General features: G+C 42.6%; 1 protein-coding gene across 1 annotated transcript in view; it reads left to right on the top strand.

The window, feature by feature from the left end:
* Positions 1-23,431, top strand: part of CLASP1 (cytoplasmic linker associated protein 1) — a 4,127,769-nt gene that overhangs the window by 62,662 nt on the left and 4,041,676 nt on the right. Inside the window, exon 2 of the mRNA XM_044073692.1 lies at positions 479-1,001. Within this exon, the coding sequence (XP_043929627.1) occupies positions 819-1,001 (183 nt within the window). The 5' untranslated portion in view covers positions 479-818. The remainder of the gene's footprint in view (positions 1-478; positions 1,002-23,431) is intronic.

Below are 23,431 nucleotides of genomic sequence, written 5' to 3'. Positions count from 1 at the left end.
TCCCAGCTGCATTTTGTCGTTTATGGTAAGTAAAATGTTTTTATTAGAAAATGTGCAGTTGTTTTATATGTCACATGTTTTTCAACTTGATTGTTTTGCCCTTTTCTTTCAGGTATAGAATTAAAAGCATATTTCCTGCAAGTTGTATATTTATGCTTCTTGGTTTCTAGAATTATATTTATTGAAATTGAAATTTTGCAGAGTTTATGGACATTAAAAACACAGGTATGTTTATTAATGCATTTGGTGTTTTCCAGGTGAAGGTGTTGTACCTTGCAGAAAATAGTAATTGTGGGTTCTGTTTGATGCCAAGACATTTCTTAATTAAGGGGTGGGCCACACAAGGACTGTAGCTGCTACCAAAATATTGATTCTTTTTTTGTTGGTTGCTGTTGCTGCTTTGTAGCCTAAAATAAGTAACAATGTTGTACTACTCAGAGGTTTGTATTGTTAAATGTCTTTTATTTTTATTTTGTAGGACTATGTGGATGTCATGGGTTATTAAATGAGGCAGGTGCTCACCATGCAGTAAGCTCTCAACAGTGATATACTCTACGCCAACAAAACCTCTTGATCCTCACCGATTGCTAGTTTTTACACTGGTCTTCTGCAGTCCTGACAGCTGCTTTTCAATACACATGGTTCATTGTTGCCATTCCCAAGATTTCAACTCTGTGCTCTCTTGGCCTAGCAGTAACCTTCCAAAAACACAGAAGCGACCTCCGGGATAAATATAAAAGCAGTGTGGGCTGCTACAGGCCTGCTGCTCTCTTGTCTTACCTGGCTGCTTTGTCAGAGATTATTTGGGAAATTCCAAAATGGAATATTGCATGGCACAGGTTCTTCAAAAGGATGTGGGGAAGCGGCTCCAAGTTGGACAGGAATTAATAGAATATATTTCCGATCGACAGAAATGTCCAGATCTGGAACAAGATCAGACTTTACTCGACAAAATGGTGGATGGACTTGCCACTTCATGGGTAAACTCTAGTAATTTCAAGGTAAGAAAAATGAGTGTTTGTGAAAGTGAGAGCTTTACATTTGTTGTTGAGATTGTGTGTGTGTGTGTGTGTGTGTGTGTGTGTGTGTGTGTGGTCACTTGCATGTGATGCATAAATTAGCATGTATTTGGTTTGTCTCCAAAGTGTGCACATATATGGACTGTTTTGTAGCATCTGTTAACTTATGAACATAGAGCTTTAATTCTTGTATTTCATGACTGTAGGACATGTTATTGTGACTTTAAGGGAAAGGTTATAGTTTAACCCAAGGTATCTGAGACATTCTTTGAGATCTAGGAGGTTTTTAAACACTGCAGCTTATACTAGCTTTCTGTTAGTTGCATTTTCTTTTTTGCCATACTAGCAAGAGTTATTTGGGTAATTGTAGCACATTGGTTGCTGTAAATCAGTTGGACCTGGGCATTTCTCTTGGTTTTCCTGAAAGTTTCAAAGCGTGGTTTTTGTCTCCTCTGCGTGCTCCCAGATACGGAGATGGAGTTTAGCAGCAAGTTATTTAGCTGTTAGATTTTGCGTTGCAGTATCAAGACTAAACTTTTCATTTGCAAGTATTTGTTAACTGGGGTAGAGCACTGATCACATCAGCTTTTTTCCAGACTTCTCCTGGGAGACTGGTCTGATTAAGGGATTTGTTCAGTCACACAGTAGGCAAAATGGAGGATGAAGGAATCACTCTGGTCTGTGAAAAGAAGCTCCTTAAAATTTAATAGCCTTAATCCTTGTGTGGTAACTGCCAGACTTTGATCTAGTTCTTTTGACTTGCCTTTTAGAATGATATTTTTTTTCCTCATCCATTACCATGTGTTTGGAAGTAAATGTTTGTTATGTCATAAGTAATATCATGTTTCTTTTATTTCACTGCAGAAGACTCCTGTTTGTAGCCACGTCTGGAAAATATTTTGTGAATTCTTGCATTTCCTGAGAATCTCTGCATCTTGTTTTATTCCATCATCTGCAATGATAAATATTTTAATAGAGAAATATTAAAAAATGCATACAAGTTGGATGTATGTTTATTGACATTATATGTCAGTAAAGGTACATCCAACACAGTACCTCTAAATTTATAGTACTATAGCCACTCCCCCACTTTCTAGATCCTATCTGCTTTCATCTGGGATAATTCCACCTAACCCTATTCTACCTACATTTAATAGCACCTGTTAGCTTTCATCTGGTATTCTCCCATCCCCCCTTCCAGTACCTTTACCTCACCACTCTATCTTCTGGTGTTGCATCACCAGGTAAAACAGTTCCTTCACTCACTAGCTGAATCACATATAATGATATACTCCTCTTTACTACCCCTCTTGTTCACACCATACCTCCTTACCTTGTATGAAAACCAGTTTCTTATGGGATTTCAGGTCCCAAAAGGCCATACTATCACCCCAGCTGTAAATCCTTCCACCTTCAACCATACTTACAGTACCAGATCATATCCAACATCTTGTTCAGTCTAAAAACATCTCAACCCCAGGCACATTAGCTCTAGATCCAAACACTACCGCAAACTAATAAACAAATTCCTGACGTTCATCACCAAGTATAGACTCGACCTAATACTTGGTGGTGATATTCACCCCAACCCTGGCCCACTCACTTCAGATACACATACCCCATCTACTTGTAATCTAAGCTACAAACCTACAATTTATAGGCCAACTAACTCTCTCCTAGTCTGTCATCTCAATATTAGAAGCATTAATAACAAGGTACATGAATTGCATGCACTTCTGGATGTCCACTCCCCTGAGATTCTCTATTTATCTGAAACCTGGTTAAAACCTAACACTAAAGACAATAAAGTGTTACCACCTGGGTACAACATACACAGGCTGGATCGTGCTTGAGGAAGGGGTGGGGTAGCTGTACTCTATAAATCTGAGTTGAATGTCACCATAGATGTAATACAACCTCCTCAGATTAATAACTCTGAGATTCTTGCCACCAAATTGCAACTTAATAAAAATAAATGCATTAATATCATCTGTATGTACATTCCCCCAGGTAACAATATATCTACATTTGAAGATATCCTGCACTGGTTATCATGTCACTACCCCCAAGAAACCCTACTACTTGGAGACTTTAACATAGACTGGGGCACCTGTTCCTTAGAATCCCCAACCACCCATATTAACCTGCATGCATTTACACAAATCATATCCACCCCTACCAGGATAGGTAAACCCAACCAAAAAGAAAGTATACTTGACTGGGTACTCATAAATAGTCACCCCAACTGTACACCTCTGGTACCCTCCTTAATGGCCTAAGCGATCACCTTCTCACATATGTAATTAAGCACAAAACCATTAATTCCCAACAACCCTTACTCAGAAAGGTTAGAAACAATAAAAACTTTGACCCTGCCAAATTCCAACAAGAACTAAACTCATGTAATTGGTCTATTCTAAAACACCTCCCCTTAGAGGAAGCAGTAGCATACTTTAACAAAATTCCTTGAGATCCTTGATTTGCATGCACCTATTCGTTCAAAGAGAACCAAGGCAAAAACTGCACCATGGCTTTCTATAGAGTCTAAACTCAAAATTACCCTTAGAAACAAAGCATGGGCTTTATGGCGTTCTTCTAAAGACCTCAAGATCACATTAAATACAGGCAATCCAGGAACGAAACCAAAAAATCAATTTTACAAGACAAAAAACAATACTACTGTAATTTACAGACAGTAAATCAAAACAACCCTCAAGTTTTGGGCGGGTTTAAATAATCTACTACATCCTGGACAAACTTCAACCCCAATCCCTGCTGCTACTATTGATAAAACCCCTGAAGATGTTTCTGATAGTTTTAACCAATTCTTTACTGAGACAATTCAAGCCCTAGCTAGCCAACTACCTCCTAGCTCCCCTGGTCCTGAAAGTAGCACCCCTAGAAACCTACTTGCGTTCAGCTTCCAACCAGTCGCCACTTCACTTATCCATACCTTGATCAAAAAATTAAAACCCACTACACTTTCTGCTGATCAACTCCCTGCCGAGTACCTACAAAAATCAGCTGATGCTATTGCTTACCCCGTCTCAATACTAATCAATCGAACCATAGTAGAAGCTAAAATTCCCACCATCTGGAAAATATCCTATGTAATCCCACTTCACAAAGGAGGCAGCTCTACTGAATTCTCCAATTATAGGCCAATAGCTATATTCTCTCCACTTGCAAAGATTATGGAAAAATGTATTCATAGACAATTCATGCACCACCTAATCCAAAATCGCCTTATGGCAGGCACTCAGCATGGCTTCCGTCCTCATCACAGCACTACTTTAGCCCTCCTAGCCTTTACTAACACCATAAACCATAATCGCAACAATAATTATATATCCTCAGCCCTCTTTTTGGATCTTTCCAAGGCATTCGATATGGTTGATCACCAACTTTTAATCCACACCCTGCAAACATTCTGTCTAGATACTGGAGCCCTCCAGTGGTTTCAATCCTACCTGAATGGTCGACAGCAGGCTGTCCTCTGGCAGAACAAACTCTCTAACCTTCTACCTAACACCCTTGGAGTACCACAAGGCTCTATACTAGGGCCCTTGCTGTTCTCCGTCTTCATTAACTACCTTTATACTGTCATCCCAAAAGTCAGCTGTATCCAATATGCTGATGACTCTACTCTGATTTGCTCAGCCAGATCTCCAGTAGAGTTATGGTCAACTACCCAGACCACCTTTAATACAATAGAAAACTGGCTTTCTGAACATCGTCTGATCCTAAATCCCAAAAAAACTAAAATGCTGTTATTTTCACCAACACGTAGGTCTACCGCTTTCACCTTCACCATAAAATCAAATGATGGCACAATAATCTCCCCTGACCCATCTACAAAACTATTAGGTGTCATCATAGACCATCTCAAATTTGACCTACATGTTAACCAAACTATCAAAACCATCAATAAAAAAACTAGCGTCACTTTACAGAATAAAAGCCTTCCTAACCCCTCCAGCTAAAATTGCCATAGCTCGCTCTCACCTTCTTTCAACCCTTCTGTATGCATCCCCTCTACTCTCAAATTTGAACAAGACTGTCCTTAACAAACTCTCAATTTGCTACAACCACATTGCCAGGTTTGCCACTGGGCTGCCTTTTAGGACACATCATTGCATCAATCTAAATCAGCTTGGTTGGCTTGAACTACCTAGCCTAATCCAGTATAACCAACTGATTATGGCCTATAAAATCCTCAATAATCCGGACAGTACTCCTGCACTTAAAAATATTATCACCCCCTATAACAATCCTAGACCGCTTCAATCCTCTAACAAACTACTAATTCAGACTAGCAAAATTAATAACACAGCCAGTGATTCTCTCTTTGCAAACTCTGTAAGTAGATCCTGGAACTCTCTTCCAGCTGATATTACCTTACTTTCCACCTTAGGTCAATTTAAAACTAGACTCCAACAACATTTGTCACTTAACTGGCTATGTCAATGTATCAAGCCTGGCTAACTCGAATGTGTAAAAATCTGTTAACCAGTTTACTGTGTAATTTAATTTAATCCTGACTTGTGCTCAGGACTAACTTTAACCTGTGGAACTTGTTTAACTTGCTTACTTATGTAATCTCTGTAAATAATCTGTTTGTAATATGTAATGCTGGTATTATGTAATGCTGTATCTGCTTACCCTTGGAGCTTTTCTCCCCGGGCCTCTGCTGAAAATGGACATGCATCCAGTTGGACTATCCCGGTCAACAAATGTAAAATAAAAATAAAATAAATAAATAAACTTGTATGCTGGCTTGGTGTGCAATGTGCTACAGACCTATACAATGGAAATTGTTTTGTGGCAGTTGTCAGGGCTGTTACCATTGCCCGAGGTGACAGTGCTGTGCAGCACAATGTTTGGTACTATAAAGCTGTACTAAGTCCTGTATCTGTATGTTTAGTGAGTCGAGGTATTTGTCTGTGGCTTGTGTTTATGGTTGGAAGATGATGTGCTTTAAGGAAACAGTTTGGAGAAGCAGGAGAGATGAACTGAGCTGTGTCTAGTAATGTTTTTAGTGTGTTCAGATATTATGTCTTCTGTAATGATTGTAGATGCAGCAAAAAAATTCAGAAAATTGGCATGAAAACTTTTCAGTTGGTTAAGATTCCTTCTCAGTGATGTATAAGTTTCTTTCTTTGACAATGAAGTGAATGTTAATGTTTTCTAGTAGTGTACTTAAAGGTTATATTGCTAGTAATAACTCTTCCTTAAAATGGTTTTCAGTTTTCTTCTTTGAGTCCTATGTGATTCAGCACAGTGGAGAAACCTACAGAGAGGCGCATTTGGTAGAGGAGGGAGATTTTATTTTTATTGACTAGTGCTACTGTTTTGTTTACATCCCTTCCTGGTATGGACTCCCACATAAACTGCATGCACTGATGCATACATACAAGGCAGTTTTGGGACTGTCTGCTGTCTTGCAGTTTAGGAGAAATGGGTTTGCATTGTGCACATGTCTACATGTTAAATATTTGTGTGTAGGGTGTGCACATCTGTGTTTGTTTAAAGGAGGATAAACTGTTAAAGTTTGCACTGCAGACATCCCTTGTATGTCATGTGGCTTTCATTTTTATTGATGTGTGTGTGTGTGTGTGTGTGTGTGTGTGTGTGTGTGTGTGTGTGTGTGTGTGTGTGTGTGTGTGTGTGTGTGTGTGTTGCAACATGTTCCACCCCAACAATGGCACAAACACTTCAGTAAGGGATATACTATATTGGTAGTCTCTTGGCGCATTAAAGCAGCTCTCACTAGTATGGTTGCTCACCCTACTCCTTTAAGTTTTCAAGGCACCCAGCTTCCATACTAATGCTTTTAAAAAAATGATGAAACCCTGGCCTCCTAGTGGTGTGTTTGTGCTTGGTAGTACAGTGCAGAACTTGCTCCGCTGACTTGACTTGTGAGAATATGAAATTGTGCTTTTTGGATATTTTTGTTAGAGGTTGGCAAGTCAGAGTAGGCTTGAGCCAAGTTCAAGCCTGAGTATAAGCTCATTTTTGGGCTCATGGTCTGGCAGATAAAGAGCAGAGAACAAGCTGAGCCACAATCACAAGTTTTTTTTTTGTTTTGTTAAGTAATTGCTGACAGTTGAGTCAGACCAGATCTGCAGGCATGCTAACACTGATTTTATTTGGTCTGGTTTGAGGATCTATATACAGTAGTTGGCTGGAATTCCATTGAGTGTGGTGTCACAGTTCTGAAAAGGAAGGGGATTTAAACATTTTGCATAGGAAAGGAATGTTTTGCATTGTATCTAGTTTTTACATTGGGGACATTTGTCCATTTCTTGCAAAGTCTGGTGAAATGATTGTGCACTCAATCATCATTAGATCAGAAGGGAAAAAATATTTTCTACTAGCCAAGACAACATTTATTTTACTATATACAGAGCAGTGTACTTCTGTGTTAGGCTTTTTTTCCCCCTGTTTTTCATTGTTAGCTGGTCTGTAGCTTGGGCACAGTGAAGAGGGTGGCTGGGCGCAAGCTCTTAGGAAGTGTGATTTAATGTAATCTCATCTCCTCTAGGCTTCCAGACTTGGTTATTTTTAACCTAGCTACTGTTTGGATTGGCTGCTCTGGCTCTGCTTTTATGGTGTCTAAGAACCAAACCAGACCCTTGTCTCGGCTCTGGCTCTGATCTTCTTCAAAAATCCTAGGCTTTCCCACCTCTGATTTTTGTGGATGTTCAACTTCGTACAGAGGTACACAAGATAGATAATAAGATGTACATAAGATAGATGTCCTTCTATTCATCTGTTGCAGTATTCTTTACATGAGGGAGTTACCTGCTTAGGCAACCCGACGTTGGCCAGTTTACTACTGTAAGGTGAGCGGCATGTCTGACGTAGGCAGCTATCGGACATAAGCCATAAAAGTGATGCACGCACCATCCCCAGAACTTCTTTGCCGCCAGTCAGATTGCCAGTCCCAGATGTAGCTCACCTGCCAGAATTTGGTGTTTCTTCTAAAGATGTGTCCCCATTGGTGAATCTTTTTGTGTCTTTTGCTGCTGTACCTTGTTTCCCTTGAGTTATTCAGAAAAGGGAAGTGGTGATTGTGGAAGGCAGATTCCACACAAAGATATTCGCTTTCAGTGTCTCCTTTTGTCTTGGGCCCCACCATGGCCGTAACGACTGTTCCAATTGCCAGTCATTTGTCCCCAAGACTCTTAGGAGCAGATTTTCTTCCCTTGTAATATATCTAGAGTACCAGCACTTGAAAATTCTTGCCAAAAGCGCAATAGAGGGTTTCTCTGGCATGACGACCGAGCCTACCATGAAGTGGAAGGTCAAAAGACCTAGGCCCGAAGCTTCAGCTGCACCTCTCCCCATAGACATTTCTCCTGAGGCGCATAATGGCCTGGAGACCTGTTCTGCTTCAGATCCAGATTCTCAGGCCAAGCCCATTTTGCAGGCCGCCTTAGAACCAGACACCAGCATGTCCAGAGAGGCCTCACAGACATCGTGTACAGATATCCAGGGGGAACGAAGGCTCATTCTGTCGGAATTCCCCAGGGGAATTACGCAAATCTTAGTGAGGGAAGAAGTCGAATCAGATTTACTTGAATGCAGGCCTCCTTCTCAACCCCAACCTTACATTGGATGGATGTACCAGCTAAGAAAAAGCAGAAAACTAAGCATCCATCTCCTCCTCCTGACCCTGAGAAAGAGTGGCAAAATTATGCCCAAGGATTATTCAAGGCCTTCATGACCTTGAGGCCTACTGCTGGGTCCCCCGCTCCTCTTATCTCCTGGCCTACCTCGCCTCAAAAAAGGGTCGGACAACATCCTACTTCAGAGGAAGGATCTTCTGATGGTGATGATAGTGATTCATCAGTTTACTCCTCACAAATTCCTTCACCATTAGACCATGCTTCCCCTGAGGAAGACTCTGCTAGGACAAACTCCCCTATGGAGGAAATCTCATCTGGAAAAACCTTTTTGAAAATGAGAGATCACTTCAAATGGGACAGCACTCAAATGTCAGATGTTCAAAAGAGGTACTATGACCTCCTCCAGGTGGAAACTTCCAGCCCTTCTGCTGTCCCACCAGTTATCACTGCCTTTCTGGATGCCTTTGTTTCCACGTCCCTACACCCTGACTCTCCGCCTCCAGGCCCTAGGAAGCCAGACAGATGCTACAAAGTCCCTCAAGACAGCAATTTCCTCTTTAAGGCCCATGTTTGAACCCCTCCGTCATCTCTGTAGCCTCAGACATAGCTTTGAGGTCCCTTCCTTCCACTTTTCTTCTTCCCTCTGACAAAGGCAGTAGGCAACTTGAGAGGTTTGGGAAGAAAATATACACTTCAGCTACCCTAGACTTTAGGGCTCTGAACTACCAAACTCGTATGACCAAGTATTCCCTGGAACTTGTGACACAGCTATCTACATTTTTTTTGACATGCCTGATTCAGAAAATAAGGCTTGGCCTCTTCCCTAATTGCTGCATACTCCCAGGTGCCTGTCACTCCATAAAATGCAGCTGTGATGTTGTTATTTATTTAGTTTATTTTGCAGCTACCTTTAGCGCTGCAGCTTCTGCCTCTGTGTTGAGAAGGTTTGCATGCCTCAGGCTTCAACTCCTCCCTGAAGACATCAAGGTGAAGCTCATGGATGTCCCCCTTGACAGCGCAGCCTTATTTGGTCTAGCTTCAGCTGATCTCTTCAAATCACTCCAGGAAAAGAGCAAAGAGTTTAAAGAACTCACACATCTAGTCTCTCCAGTCCCAAAGTTCTACAAAAACTACCCTTACAAACAGGTATTCATCCATCAGATCCAACAGAGCAGGTTCTTCCTAACTCTTCAGGACTCCCATGCTGTAATCCTCTTTCCCTACATATACCCCTGTCCCTTCCAGCCTGGGATTCCATCACACAAGATGCCTTGGTCTTGTACATCATAAGACATGGATATTTCATGGCATTTCGTGGCACACCGTTCCTCCCATTCAGGGGTATCCTACAACCAGCTGCAGAACAGGTACCCATCTTCCCCCAAGTACTGGCAGACCTACTAGAACAGGGAAATATTTAACCAGTGCCCACACACCAAAAAATAATAAGCTTCTACTCCCACGTGTTCCTAGTACCCAGAAAGGAAGGCCCCTGGAGACCCATCCTAGATCTTTCCTTCCGCAACACCTTCCTAAAAGTATCCTTCTTCAAAATGCTCGTTCTACAGACCCTGTTTCCCCCGATCCTCCCACAGGCCTTTCTGGCATCCATAGACATCAAAGACACCTACTTGTGTATTCCTATTCATTCCAAATTCAGGAGATTTCTTCATTTCTCTGTGGCATCTTGGCACACGTTCTTCGTGCTTCACTGTTGCAGTCATTACATTTGGGTTGTCTGCTTGCAGGTAGCCCTCAGTCGGCCTGATTAACAAAGTCTTGGGTCCTGCGTCGGTTGCTGTCCCTTCTTCCATGACGTCAGGTTGTCAGGGGTATAAAACATGCAGCCGACGCCATTACATCAGTCTTTCTTGCTGTGCGGTGCCCGAAGCAGAAGCAGTTCACAAGTGCCAGTCGGCCGACTCCTGAAAATTTTTTCGAGTTTCGGAACCGAAGTCTTCAACTTAAGCTAAGTACCCCATTGGGGAATCTTTTTCTTGTTTCCTACCGATGTCAGTAATAAGTGCATTACTTGTGGAAAGCAAATACCCCATAAAGGTTTTCATTCGTACTGTGTTCCTTGCCTAGGCCATGACCACAATGTACCTTGCTATCGGTTTTGTGCTTTATTTAATCAGCGCACTTTCCGTCATCGATATATTTTCGCCTCTAAATATTTCGGTTCTCTGTTTAATTATCCAGAAATGTTGGTTAGCCATCCAACTACCAGGATTCTGAAAAAACGCAAAGATAAAGACAGAGACAGGCCGCCGAGGTCCAAAACTGCCGATGACGCTTCTCCTAAGCCAGTCGCCAGTTCGCCGGTACTCAGTGAGGCGCTTTCACAGCCCCTGATACCCGCTACTTCTGATTCGCAGGCCACTACTGAGACCCATTCGGAGTCCGGTATGCTGCGAGATGCTTCAACTATGGAACCTGCGGATGTCTCTACCTTGGATGGGTCCGGAGCCGCTGTGCAGGCACCGGCTTCTGAGGGTGTATTCAGGCCGACTGATTTGCATATTAAACTGACGCCTCTTTCTTCACTTAAGCCTAAATCTCGAACCATGCCTAAAAAAACGAAGCTCAGGTCTCTGTGCCTAAAAAAACAAATGTTAAGAATGGCTGAAGATTTAATAACTCTAATCAGGGGTGGCCAAACCCCCCCTCCCTTTCTAAGAGGCCTAGGACTGAAGTTGTTTATGAATCTTTTGACCAGGATTCTGTTTTTTCTGAATCTGCTGATGATCTGAATTTCCCCGTATCTACATATGAGGATTCTGATGCAGAGGACTCCTTTCCCTCTGCTTACCCTCCAGAGGATTTTTGTTTTGGGAAAACCTTGCATACTCTAAGGGAGCATTTCCACTGGGAAAGCCAGGATTTTTCTGAATCAAAAAAGAGGCTTGGGGATTTTTTACTCCTACCTCAGCATAGGCCTTTAGCTATTCCTCCTGTACTAGACATTGTTGATGATGCCTTCACAGAATCCAGTTTGGCCCCTGATTCCTTGCCTCCTGCTCCCAGAAAACCTGACATACTACAGGGTCCCTGATTCACACAAGTTCCTTTTTAAAGGAGAGCTCCAACTCCAGCCTGGGACCTTAACTTTGTTTTGGAGAAACTCACTCTACCTCCCTTTGAGCCAGCTGCTACTGCAGACTTGAAATTTCTTTCTTGGAAAACAGCTTTCCTTTTAGCAATCACTTCAGCTAGAAGGGTATCTGAATTACAGGCCCTTATGGCAGAGGAGCCTTTCATCCTCTTTCATGCGGACAGGGTGGCCCTCAGAGCCAATCCATCCTTCATGCCCAAGGTGGTATTCAGTGTGGCTCTTAATCAGTCTAGTCATTTGCCAACCCTCTTTCCCAATCCACAGAACAAAGGGGAACGGATACTGCATTCCTTAAATGTGCACATACAATTTAGATACTACTTGTTCAGGACTAAACCTCAAAGGAAATCTGAACAACTGCTGGTGGCATTTGCTGCAGGGGCAGAAGGGAAGGTTTTTTCAAAGCAAACCATTTCTAAATGGATAGGCCATTGCATTCATTTCTGCTGTAAGCACCATGGAAAACCTACCCTCCAGGTGATCAGACCTCACTCCACCAGGGCTGAATCTACCTCTACAGCCTTTTTCAGAGGCGTCCCTACCAGGGACATCCTAGAAGCTGCTACCAGGAGTTCTGTGCATACTTTCACCAAGCATTATCATTTGCCAGTTTTCTCTAAATCCAGAGCTGGCTTTGCCACTGCAGTCTTGCAGGACCTTCTAGCTGGTCCTAATGCTATCTAAATTCCTCCTCCCAACCATCACTTTGGGAAGCTACCCAAATGTAATGACTGCAACAGTGAAACACGAAGAACGTAGTACAGTTGTGTACACTTACCATAAATGTAGATGTTCGAGTGTATTCACTGTTGCAGTCCTGGTTACCCTCTCTCCAGCCTCCTAACTTCTTTTGGCTATTCCTCTACTTTCCTTTACTATACTTAAAAGCCTTTTTGGTGTATTTGCTTTTTTGTTGGTGGTATATCATTGTACTTTTATATTTAATTGCTCCCCATTAGGGGGGCACCTGGCATCTGGGGCAAGAAAAACTGATGTAATGGCGTCAGCTACATGTTTTATACCCTTGATGACCTAACATCATGGAGGAAGGGACAGCAACCGACGCAGGACCCAAGACTTTGTTAATCAGGCCGACTGAGGGCTACCTGCAAGCAGATAACCCAAATGTAATGACTGCAGCAGTGAATACACTCTAACATCTGTATTTATGGTAAGTACTTTTCAGTTCTGGGCCTTGCCTTTCGATCTTTCTACAGTCCCAAGATTTTTCACTAAATGTTTAGCCCCAATAGTCACATTCTGCATACTCCAAGGCATTCAAATGTTCCTTTACTTGGACGACCTGTTCCAGGCAAACACCCTAGAGGAAATTCATTCAGCCTTTGTCATCCTTCAATGACTAGGATTTACAGTCAACTTCAAAAAGTCTGCCCTCACCCCATCCCAAGATCATGTCTTTCTGGGGGTGCAGGTTCCAGAAGGACAGAAGGAATAGTGTTTCTTCTACCTCAAAAGTCTCAGGAGCTCTGCCAGGCCTTTTCAGATATCCTTTCCCTGCACCTCCTGTCAGCAAGGCTGTTTCTCAGGACCCTTGGACAGATGGCTTCCACCATACCTATGCTGCCTCTGGCAAGACTCCATATGAGGAAGTTTCAGTGGTTCCTGAAGTATGTGTGGACACAACATGGCCACCCTCTGGAATTTCTAATTCTGATCCTACCTTCCTTAAAGAAGGAGCTTCTATGGTGCATACAGCAAATGACCCTCAACCCGAGACTTCCCATCCACCCAGTGCTGTGCACAGCTGCTTTGGATACAGGCTGGAGTGCAGCATCGGGCCCCCAGACTGTACAAGGCCAATGGTCTCCCTCTCAGGAAAAGGATCACATAAATGTAAAAGAGTTGAAGGCATTAATTCTAGCCCTTCAGTCCTTTCAGTCCCTTCTCATCCCAGGCCGGTTGTGGATCCACACAGACAAATATGACTGTTCTCTGGTACATGAACAGGTGGGGGTACCAAATCATACCTCCTGTGCATATTAGCTTTACAGGTTTGGGAGCTACTTCTCCAACTTCAGACTTCTCTGCAGGCGGTCTGCATCCCTTCCAATCCAAACTCTGTGGCAGACACGCTGAGCAGGTCCACAACACAGACCCAGGAATGGATGTGTCACAGGGATGTGTTCCTGGACATAGTCCACCAGTGGGGTATTCTACAAATAGACTTGTTTGCCTCCACTCTGAACAGACAACTTCCAAAATTTTATACCAGAGAACCTCACCTCCTGGCATGGAAAGTGGATGACCTATCAGTATCCTGGAAGGGGAAGTTTCTATGTGCATTCCCTCCCTTCTACTCATTCCAAAAGTCCTGCTGAAAATTCTGGAGGACAAACCAAAAATCTTGCTGGTGACTCCCTATTGGCCAAGACGGTATTGGTTTCCCCCTTCTCCGGCACCCAGCCAAGGGCAATCATCACAAGTCACCTCACAGAGTGGAGGTACTCGCACAAAATAAGGGCTCCCTCATCCACCCACACTTGGCAGCTCTACAGCTGACTCTGTGGGTGATACAGCACTGATACCTTTTAGACACCTATTCTCCGAGGATGTGCCTCAAGTCCTGCAGGAGGCCAGGAAACCCAGTACCAGGAAGTCTTACCTTTCCAAATGGGAAAAGATTTTCTGTATGGTGTCTCTCTCGTAACATGGACCCACTAACAGTGGATCTCCCTCTGGTGCTTTCATACCTGTGTGAGTTGCTCAATTCTGGCTTAACTTATTCATCTGTTAAAGCACATCTGGCAGCCATTTCTGCATGTCTGCCTATTTCAACCCCTTCAGATTCTAGAATTGAGGCCAAACAGTTCCTTAAAGGCATCCTCTACATTAGACTTCCCAGGAGACCTGTGGACCCTCCCTGGACCTAAACTTTGTGCTACAGAAACTGATTCTCGCACACTTCGAGACAGCCTCCTCTAGCTCCTTAAAACATTGCACCTAGAAAACTGTCTTGCTGCTAGTCCTAACTTCTGCCAGAAGGGACTCTAAGCTCCTGACCCTGATGGCTTCTTCCCCTTTTTGATCTTCGACAAAGACAGGGTCTCCCTTCCCACCATCCCCACCTTTATGCCCAAAGTAGTTAGTGAACTGTCCTTAAACAGGCTATACACTTACCAACCTTTTTCCCTTCTCCTCAAAACATTATTGAGAAGACTTAACACACTTGATGTGCACAGACAACTCAGATTTTGCCTTCACAAAACAACATCTATTAGGAAATCGGACCAGCTGTTTGTCTCATTCTACCTAGGGCTGTGGGACTTCCTGTATCCAAACAAACCATTTCTAACTGGATTTTCAAAGCCATTACCTTCTGCTATGCCTACCATGGAAACCCCCCTCCCTACACTGTCAAAGCTCACTGTACCAGAGCAGTGGCCTCCCCTGGTGCCTTTCTGAAAGGACTAAACACAAACTCTGCCCTAGAAGCATCTCGCTGAACCTCTGTCCACACCTTTCCCAAACATTACAAGATAGATTCCAGTTCCACATCTAGGGCTGGGTTTGCCAGGGCCATTCTTCATGGCTTCCTAGAAAATGCACAGCTAACGCCACCTCCATCTCTGTGTGAGCTTTGGTATGTAAAGAATACTGCAAGAGATGAATAGAAGGACATAGAATAGTTGTGTAAGAACTTACCATAACAGTAGATGTCCTTCTCTTCTCAGTTACAGTATTCTGCCCCCCAGTTCTCATGGTTCTTGGGTGTATTGATTCTCTATTCCTTGGACTGTCTCCTCTTGAGGCTTCAGTTCTGGGGATGGTACTCGCATACGTCACTTTTATGGGCTTTGTCCGATAGCTGCCTACATCAGACGTACCACGCACCTTACAGTAGTAGTAGACTTTGGTATACTGGCCGACGTCAGGTTGCCTGGGCAGACAGCTCCCTCATGTAAATAATACTGCAACAGAGAAGAGAAGGGTATCTATCATTATGGTAATTTCTTACACAACTATTCTTTATTCTTATGAGGACTACTGTCAAAATGCTAAGCTAGTAGTTAGTTAGACTCTGCTACTTATGAAGACGGAAGTTAAAGAGGCAGAGTAGGTGGCTCATATCGTCATTACTCATGGTAGAATCTGTTTCTGTTTTTGGAGGGGTGGATTGTGGTCATACCTCTATCATAAGAGCACAAGTTGGATGTGGAATAAGGAAGGTCTGTCCTTGTCAAGAGTGGTACTCATTCTGCCGGGCATTGGGCAAGTAAGCATCCAAAACCTTCCCAGGCTGCTAGCTCGTACCTTTTTACCTGTAATGCCTTACAAAAAGGCCTTCCTGTAAAGGTGTGTTTTGCAGTGCATTTAATCAGAAATATCAGAGAAATATTTGCAGACTGTGTTTTTATTTTGTTTTTTTGTTTGTTTGTTTGTGGAAAACATTTCAGAAAATGTATTTAATACCTTTCTCATGTCTTTAAATTCCAGACCGATGAGATGAGGCAGTCATTGCCAAAGCTGCTAGAATGTCAGTTTAAACTGCAGTCAAAGACTTGACAACAGGTTAGCAGATGGTGCGTCTGAGGCTCATAGGTTTTACTAGGCCAATGATCAATGGTGCCTTTTTAAGCATAGCCATGCATCCCAAATCTCTTGACAAGCTCTGGTATCCTTGTTAAGTGTAAGCAGGGTCTTGAGAGATGATGCATTTACAAGTGTGTGCCTGGGAAATGAACCATCTGTGTCCACAAGAGACATAAGTGCCAAACCAGGGATGAATTTCTGTTTACCATCCTATTGTCCAAGTTACACTTGTATTAGGTTAGGAAGGAACTCTGCTTCACACTGATGTGGAGCCTGTTCCAGAGGAGGGGTATTTGTTGGAATACATACCTGTCTCTCCAGCAGGTTCTGTTTATATCACAGGGATGGTTTTATGTCTTTAGAATGAGTAATTCTGATGCTGTTTGTGTTGCGGATATGCAGGAAGCCCATCAGGGTGGGGTCTGGCACTGCCTTGTATGCTAGACATTGATTTCTCCTCAACAGCCTGTAGGAGACGGAATACAGGGTTAAGGCTTTGAAGTGGTCTGCATTGGACATGTTACTTACTCCATGTACTCTTTTTTAGAGAGGAATCTCTGTGGACGTTCCAATTATTAGATGTGCCTAATTAGGTAAATACCAAAGGGGATATTGTTAGATGTGCCTAATTAGGTAAATACCAAAGGGGATATTGTACTAAGTGATAAGTCTGACGAATGCCAAATACAGTGGAACAATAACCTCCTTTGACCTAGATGCCCTTTCTTTGTTTATAAATTGCACAACACAGAATATCACTGCTATAGACATGTGATGGTCAGTGGATGTGCCTAATTAGGTAAATACCAAGGGGGGTATTGTACTAAGTGATAAGTCTGACGAATGCCAAATATAGTGGAACAATAACCTCCTTTGACCTAGATGCCCTTTCTTTGTTTATAAATTGCACAACATAGAATATCACTGCTATAGACATGTGATGGTCAAAGGCCAGATTACTATCTACATGTGTCCCCATGTCCCTGACCTGGGTCCACTTTTAGGGATATGTTGTCAATATGATGGCTACCAGTGGTGGATGACTTGATACTGTTATGCATTTCTTGTCATTTCATTTTAGCCCATGGCTCTAACACAAGTCATTTTTCTGTGTCAGCCCTTCTTGGAGAACATTTAGTGTCAGTAGGGGATTATATGACTTGCTCCTAACTTGCAGTCCTCTGCAAATTTGGTCAGTCATTGGGCCGTTGACACTGGCCATGACTTTAGAGAAATAGGTACCAAAAAGGAGTGGTCCCAGGACCACTCCCTGAGGAACTCCGCTTGTGACTGGTCTCTTCATAGAGTTGGACTCACCAATTTTAATTTCTTAGCTGGCTGGCTTACAGACAAGAACTGTCAGTTGAGTGACATAAGAGTTCATACTTAACCTCCTGAGTCTGTCAACAATGCCTAAATGGGGTATTGTGTCAAATGCCTTGGCCAAGTCATGGTAGGCAGGGTGAACTCTTTTGCCCTCGTTCATTGCTTTGGTGACCTTCTCAAAGAAATAGACCAGGTTGAGTAGGCAAGATCTGCTGTTTATGAAAACAAACTGGTTGGATCGTGTCTGGAGGTTTCCTATGTCATTATTGATGCTTCTTTCCCTGGCTTTGCGTATGAGATTAGTAAGACTTGTGGATCTGTAGTTTCCAGGGTCTGTAGATGGCCCAACTTTATGCAGAGAGATGACTGTTGCTGTTATCCATTTTTGAGGCACAAAGCCTGTTTGGAGGTCACTGTTAAATAGTGATTCCAGAGAGCCTGATAGGTCAAATTTCATGCTATCTAGAAACTTGAGTAGGATATTGTCTGTGCCCATCAGTGCTCCCTTAGAGAGATTATTGAGGACCTTTTACCTAGTGGTAGGATGGGAAGTTGTATTTTATATTTCCTGAGGGCAGGCTGATGTGGAGAGGAGGGTAAAGTTAGAGATGAATATGTCTGCCAGTAGGTTTACTATGTCTTCTGGCTCAGTATAGGTGGCTCTGTTAACTGTGAGCTCTACACACAGTTGTGTATTGAGTTTGAGGTTGCAGTAAGAACGTTTTGTGGTTGTCCTTAACCTGGGAGGACAAATTTACCTCAGATATGACTTTGGTAGACTTTATTTGTCCTCTGGTTTGTTTAGTTTGAGAGTGTTTTTATCCTGTAGTGTGCTACATGTCCTAATTTTTGCCATGATTTTCTTCTGTTATGCAGCCTATTGATGTTGTGATTCCACCAGGGTGGCTTGTTTTGTGAGTTTGTTCTGTACTTATTCCTGGTGGATACAGCTGCCTCTATGCAGCTATCAACATGCTTGTATAGGTTTGCTATGGACAGTTCTGTGTAAGAAGCAGTGTTTTCAGGATTTGGGGAGGGGGACTTGAAATTTTGCAAGGTTACCACTCAGTAGTAGAAAGTTAACCTTAGAATAGCTCCTGAGCATTTCAGGGTTAGCTGGGGTTCCAGGTTTTATTTCCACTTCAAAGGAGACTGTTTTGTGGTCTGACCTTGCCAGAGAATTACACAAGGGGGTGTGCTGCTCTTTCTCATATTTGTTGGGACCATATCCAGTATGTTTACACCCCTGGTTGGTGTATTGACAGTCCGGTCCAGGGAGTTTGTGTTTACAAAATCCAGGAATCTCTATGCTCTTTAACTTGTTACAGTGAGATTTTCCTCAGCCTGCAGATGTTGCCTTCCATTTTTCCAGCTTTAGAGGATGTTTTCTTAAAGTGTAGTGTCACACTTTCCTTAAAAGAAAATAATGCAGTGTGTTATTGTCACAGTTAATTTCATTAATAAGCTCCGTCCCTTGAAGTTTTCTCGAAACTGAAAACACCTAACATGACATCACAAGTGTACTCACAATCCCTCATTTCCTACGTCAGTGTATAAGCTACTATTTTTTTCCATGCTAGTGGCAGCAGTAAAGGAATCTTGTATCCTAGTGAGGCGATTTGTCAGCTATTTGGGGGAACATCCATCCTTGAAATTTTAGCAAATTTGATGCTGCTTTAGTGAATTTATTTATTTATTTATTTATTTTACATTTGTTAACCGGGATAGTCCGACTGGATATATGTCCATTTTCAGCGGAGGCCCAGGGAGAAAAGCTCCAAGAGTAGTACATACAAAACATAAAGAAAGGCAAAAAAATGTACAAAAGTTTGGGTTGCCTGAAAAAGTAAGAAATACATTTTGCAACAGTATATCATTTACAAGAAGAAGTCAGCAGAAGACATTAATTATATAGTTATAGGAACTATATGTTACTATCCTAAGAGATTAATAGTTAGATGGAGGACATAAATAACTAATTTATATAGTAGTGTGAGGATTATTATATTCATAATATAAATAAGTCCACTAAAGAAATATGCTGCTTGTGTTTACCCAGAATGCTTTTGCATGTGTGTATAAATTATTGCCAATACCTAACCTGACATCATTTTCTGGGTGTGGTCATAAGGAAAAACTGAGTCAGCAATAAAACATCAAAAAAGTGTCAATTTTTATTTTGTTTTCAAAGAACTTAACTGCTTTAACACCAGGAATATATTCAAAAATGAAATTAACTGTAAACCTCACCTCACAAGTATGAAAAGTGCAATAATACGCTTTCACAGCTAGCAGTACCTCCTGCTCTTAAAAGATCTGTTTGGTTATGTAAAATGCCTCAGACACATAAATGCATGTTTTTTTGTAATCCCAGATCAAGTTTTGAAGTTGTTTCCTTATCAGAGCTATCTACTAAACATATTGTGAATGCTAGCCCTCTTCCATCTGGCAAAGATAGGAAAACTTTTAATAGATATGGGAAGAAAGTATAGAATTCTGAAAATTAAAGATGCAGAACAATTAACTGCCAGGCTCCCATGTCAACATTTTATTGGTTTCTTTTGAGAACATGAGAAAGTTATCTGTTAACACTTCCATCTTTAGAAATTAAAACATCATTGAATTTTTTGTTACCTTTCCGTTAAACCCCTACCACGTGTCTCGCCGTATTCGTCGAGCGCAAGGAAGAGTCAAAGGTCCGTGACAGACTAAAATGGGTAGACTTTCAAAAGGTCCTCCAAAAGATGTAGTTGCTACTAGAAATAACCACAAACAGTACCAATGGACAGGAATGAAGGAATGTATACCGCAGTGATTATCCTAATGTTCTTCGTGTTTCACTGTTACAGTCATTACATTTGGGTAATCCTGCTGGCAGGTTGCCCTCAGTCGGCTGAATTCCAAAGTCTTTGGTCCTGTGTTGGCTGCTGTCGCCCCTTCCCTGATGTCAGGTCGTCAGGGGTATAAAAGAAGCAGCCGACGCCATTTTCTTCAGTCTTTCTTGCCGAGTGGTGCCCGAAGCAGAAGCAGTTCGCAAGTGCCGGTCAACCGACTCCTGAGATTTTCGTGTTCGAGTTTCAGACCCGAAGTCTTCAATAAAGCTAAGTACCCCATTGGGGAAACTTTTTTTTTCTTGCTCCACACCTATGTCAGGAAAAAGTTAATAATTGTATTTCTTGTGGAAAGCAAATACCTCATAAGGACTTTCATTCTTACCGCATTCCTTGCCTAGGCTCTGATCACAACGTTTCCGGTTGTCGGTTTTGTGCTAGATTTAACCAACGCACTATTAAGCGTCGGCATGATTTTGCTTTGAACTATTTTGGATGCCGGTTTAATTATCCAGAAATGTCCTTGGATAGCCATCCGACTACCTGAGTTCACAAAAAACGCAAAGAAAAGGAGAGAGATAAACAACCTTGGTCCAAAACCGACGACTAAGCTTCTCCTAAGCCAGTCGCCGGTTCTCAGTGAGGTGCTTTCACAGCCCCTGACGCCCGCTACTTTAGAGTCGCAGGCCACTACCGACTCCCACGTGGAGTCGGCTATGCCGCTGGAAAGTCGAGGTATTGGAGCTTCGGGCACTATTCCCTCAGATGGGTCCGGAGCCGCTGAACAGGCACTGGCTTCTGAGGGTGTATTCAGACCTAAACATCTTTACATTAAACCGACTTCAGCTTCAAAGGCAAAGACTAAAGCATCTTTTAAAGCAAAGAAACAAACTCAAGAGCCACGTGGCCAGGCCTCTATGCCCAAAAAACAGATGCTCAAAATGGCCGAAGACTTGATTACCTTGATCAGGGGGTTGGGGGTTCCCATCCCCTCCTGATAAGAGGCCTAGGCAAGAGACTGACTATGAATCTTCAGATCAGGTTTCTAATTCTTCTGATTCCTCCTCTGATCAGGAATATTCCCCCCCCCCCCATGAGGATTCTGATGCTGAAAAATCTATGCCTTCAGCTTCTCCTCCAGAGGACTATTCTTTTGGGGAAACCTTGCATACCATGAGGGAGCATTTCCACTGGGAGAGCCAAGATTTTTCAGAATCTAAAAAGAGGCTCAGGGATTTCCTTTTACTTCCTCAACACAGGCCTCTAGCCATTCCACCTGTGTTAGACATTGTAGATGGTGTGTTTTCGAAGTCTAGTCTGACCCCTGACTCCTTACCTGCAGCTCCTGTTAAGCCTGACAGATATTACAGGGTTCCTGACTCTCATAAATTCCTTTTTAAAAACCCTGCTGCATACCCAGAAACTATTTCACAGGATCCCAAAGGAGTTAAAGCTTCGCTGCAAAAAACCCTACCCCCTCTGACAGGGATTCTAGGGCACTGGATAGATGGGGAAAAAAGGTTTACACATCTGCTACCTTGGCTATAAGGGCCTTAAACTGTCCGTTTCATATGCTGAAATATCAGCAACATGTCATGGCATTGCTTAAACAGAAAATGTTGTTAAACTCTGAATGTGCCAAAAACAAGGAAATGCAGGATTTATTGCATGCAGCTGAACAAGTTGAAAAGCATACTTTGTAATGTGGTTTTGATTATTTGGAGGCCTCCTGCAGGGCTGCAGTTACGGGTTCTGTAATTAGGAGGCATGCTTGGTTAAAGGAACAAAATCTGCCTGATCATGTCAAAGTTAAATTATTAGATGCACTTTTACAGCATGATACTTTGTTTGGTGTTAAGGCAGAAGACGTGTTAAAGAAAATGGAAGACAAAGCTATGCAAACTGTCAAAGATTTTTTTACAAGTACAGCCACCTAGGTTTAGTAGACACTGGCCTACAAAGAATTGGTCCTTTCCTGTGTCAGACAGACCTCAAAGGGGGCAGATTCAGACGCCCTAGAGGCAGATACCAGGCACAAGGTTCATACAGGTCAAAGCAGTGGGGTGCTTCTACCTCCCAAGTTGGAGAAGACAAATCACAACCATACAGGAAACAGTCCCAATGACTTCCCCCTGCCTGTACCAAGCACTTATGTCCTGGCAGCAACCTGCCTGTACCAAGCACTTATGGCCTGGCAGCAACCTTAGGGGGAAAATTAGCACTTTTTTCTCAAAATTGGCACATTATAACCCAGGACAAGTAGGTTCTAAATATCGTAGTCACAAGGCTACAAGTTCCATTTCCATACCCTGCCAAAGCCAAACGGCTGGCCAGATCTGCCAAAAAATCAATGGGCAGAAGCACAAAAACAAGTCTCATCCCTCATGGACATAGGGGCCATTCATCTAGTACCAGCGCAAGAGCAGGGACAAGGATTTTACTCAAGACTGTTCTTGGTACCCAGAAAGGACAAGGCCTGGAGACCAGTACTGGACCTCTCTATTCTGAACACATTCCTGGATATACCAAAATTCAAAATGTTGACTTTGTAGCAGCTTCTGCCCATGCTGGGCAAGAATGCTTGGCTTGTGACTTTAAACCTAAAAGAGGCATACCTGCATGTCCCAATCAGACAGTCATGCAGAAGATACCTCAGATTCAAGGCTGGCTCAATGCATTACCAATTCTCTGCACTGCCCTTTGGTTTATCTACTGCCCCCAGGGTCTTTACAAAAGTGCCTGGCACCAGTAATTGCATTCTGCACTCAGAGGAATACAAATATATCCTTACTTGGACGACTGTCTAATTCAAGCAGAGAACAAGGATATTCTTCTACAGCATCTGGCGTTTGTGAAAAGACTTCTAACATGCCTAGGGTACACAGTCAACGAAAAGAAATCAAAACTAGTACCTTCTCAAGAGATAATATTCCTGGGTGCAAGCTTAAATACAACTGC

Source organism: Protopterus annectens, chromosome 6.part0 (assembly GCF_019279795.1).
Source record: "Protopterus annectens isolate FY-2018-M chromosome 6.part0, PAN1.0, whole genome shotgun sequence".
Classification (NCBI taxonomy): domain Eukaryota; kingdom Metazoa; phylum Chordata; order Ceratodontiformes; family Protopteridae; genus Protopterus; species Protopterus annectens.
Note: the sequence above shows the minus strand (reverse complement) of the source record. Positions and strands in the feature narration are given on the sequence as shown.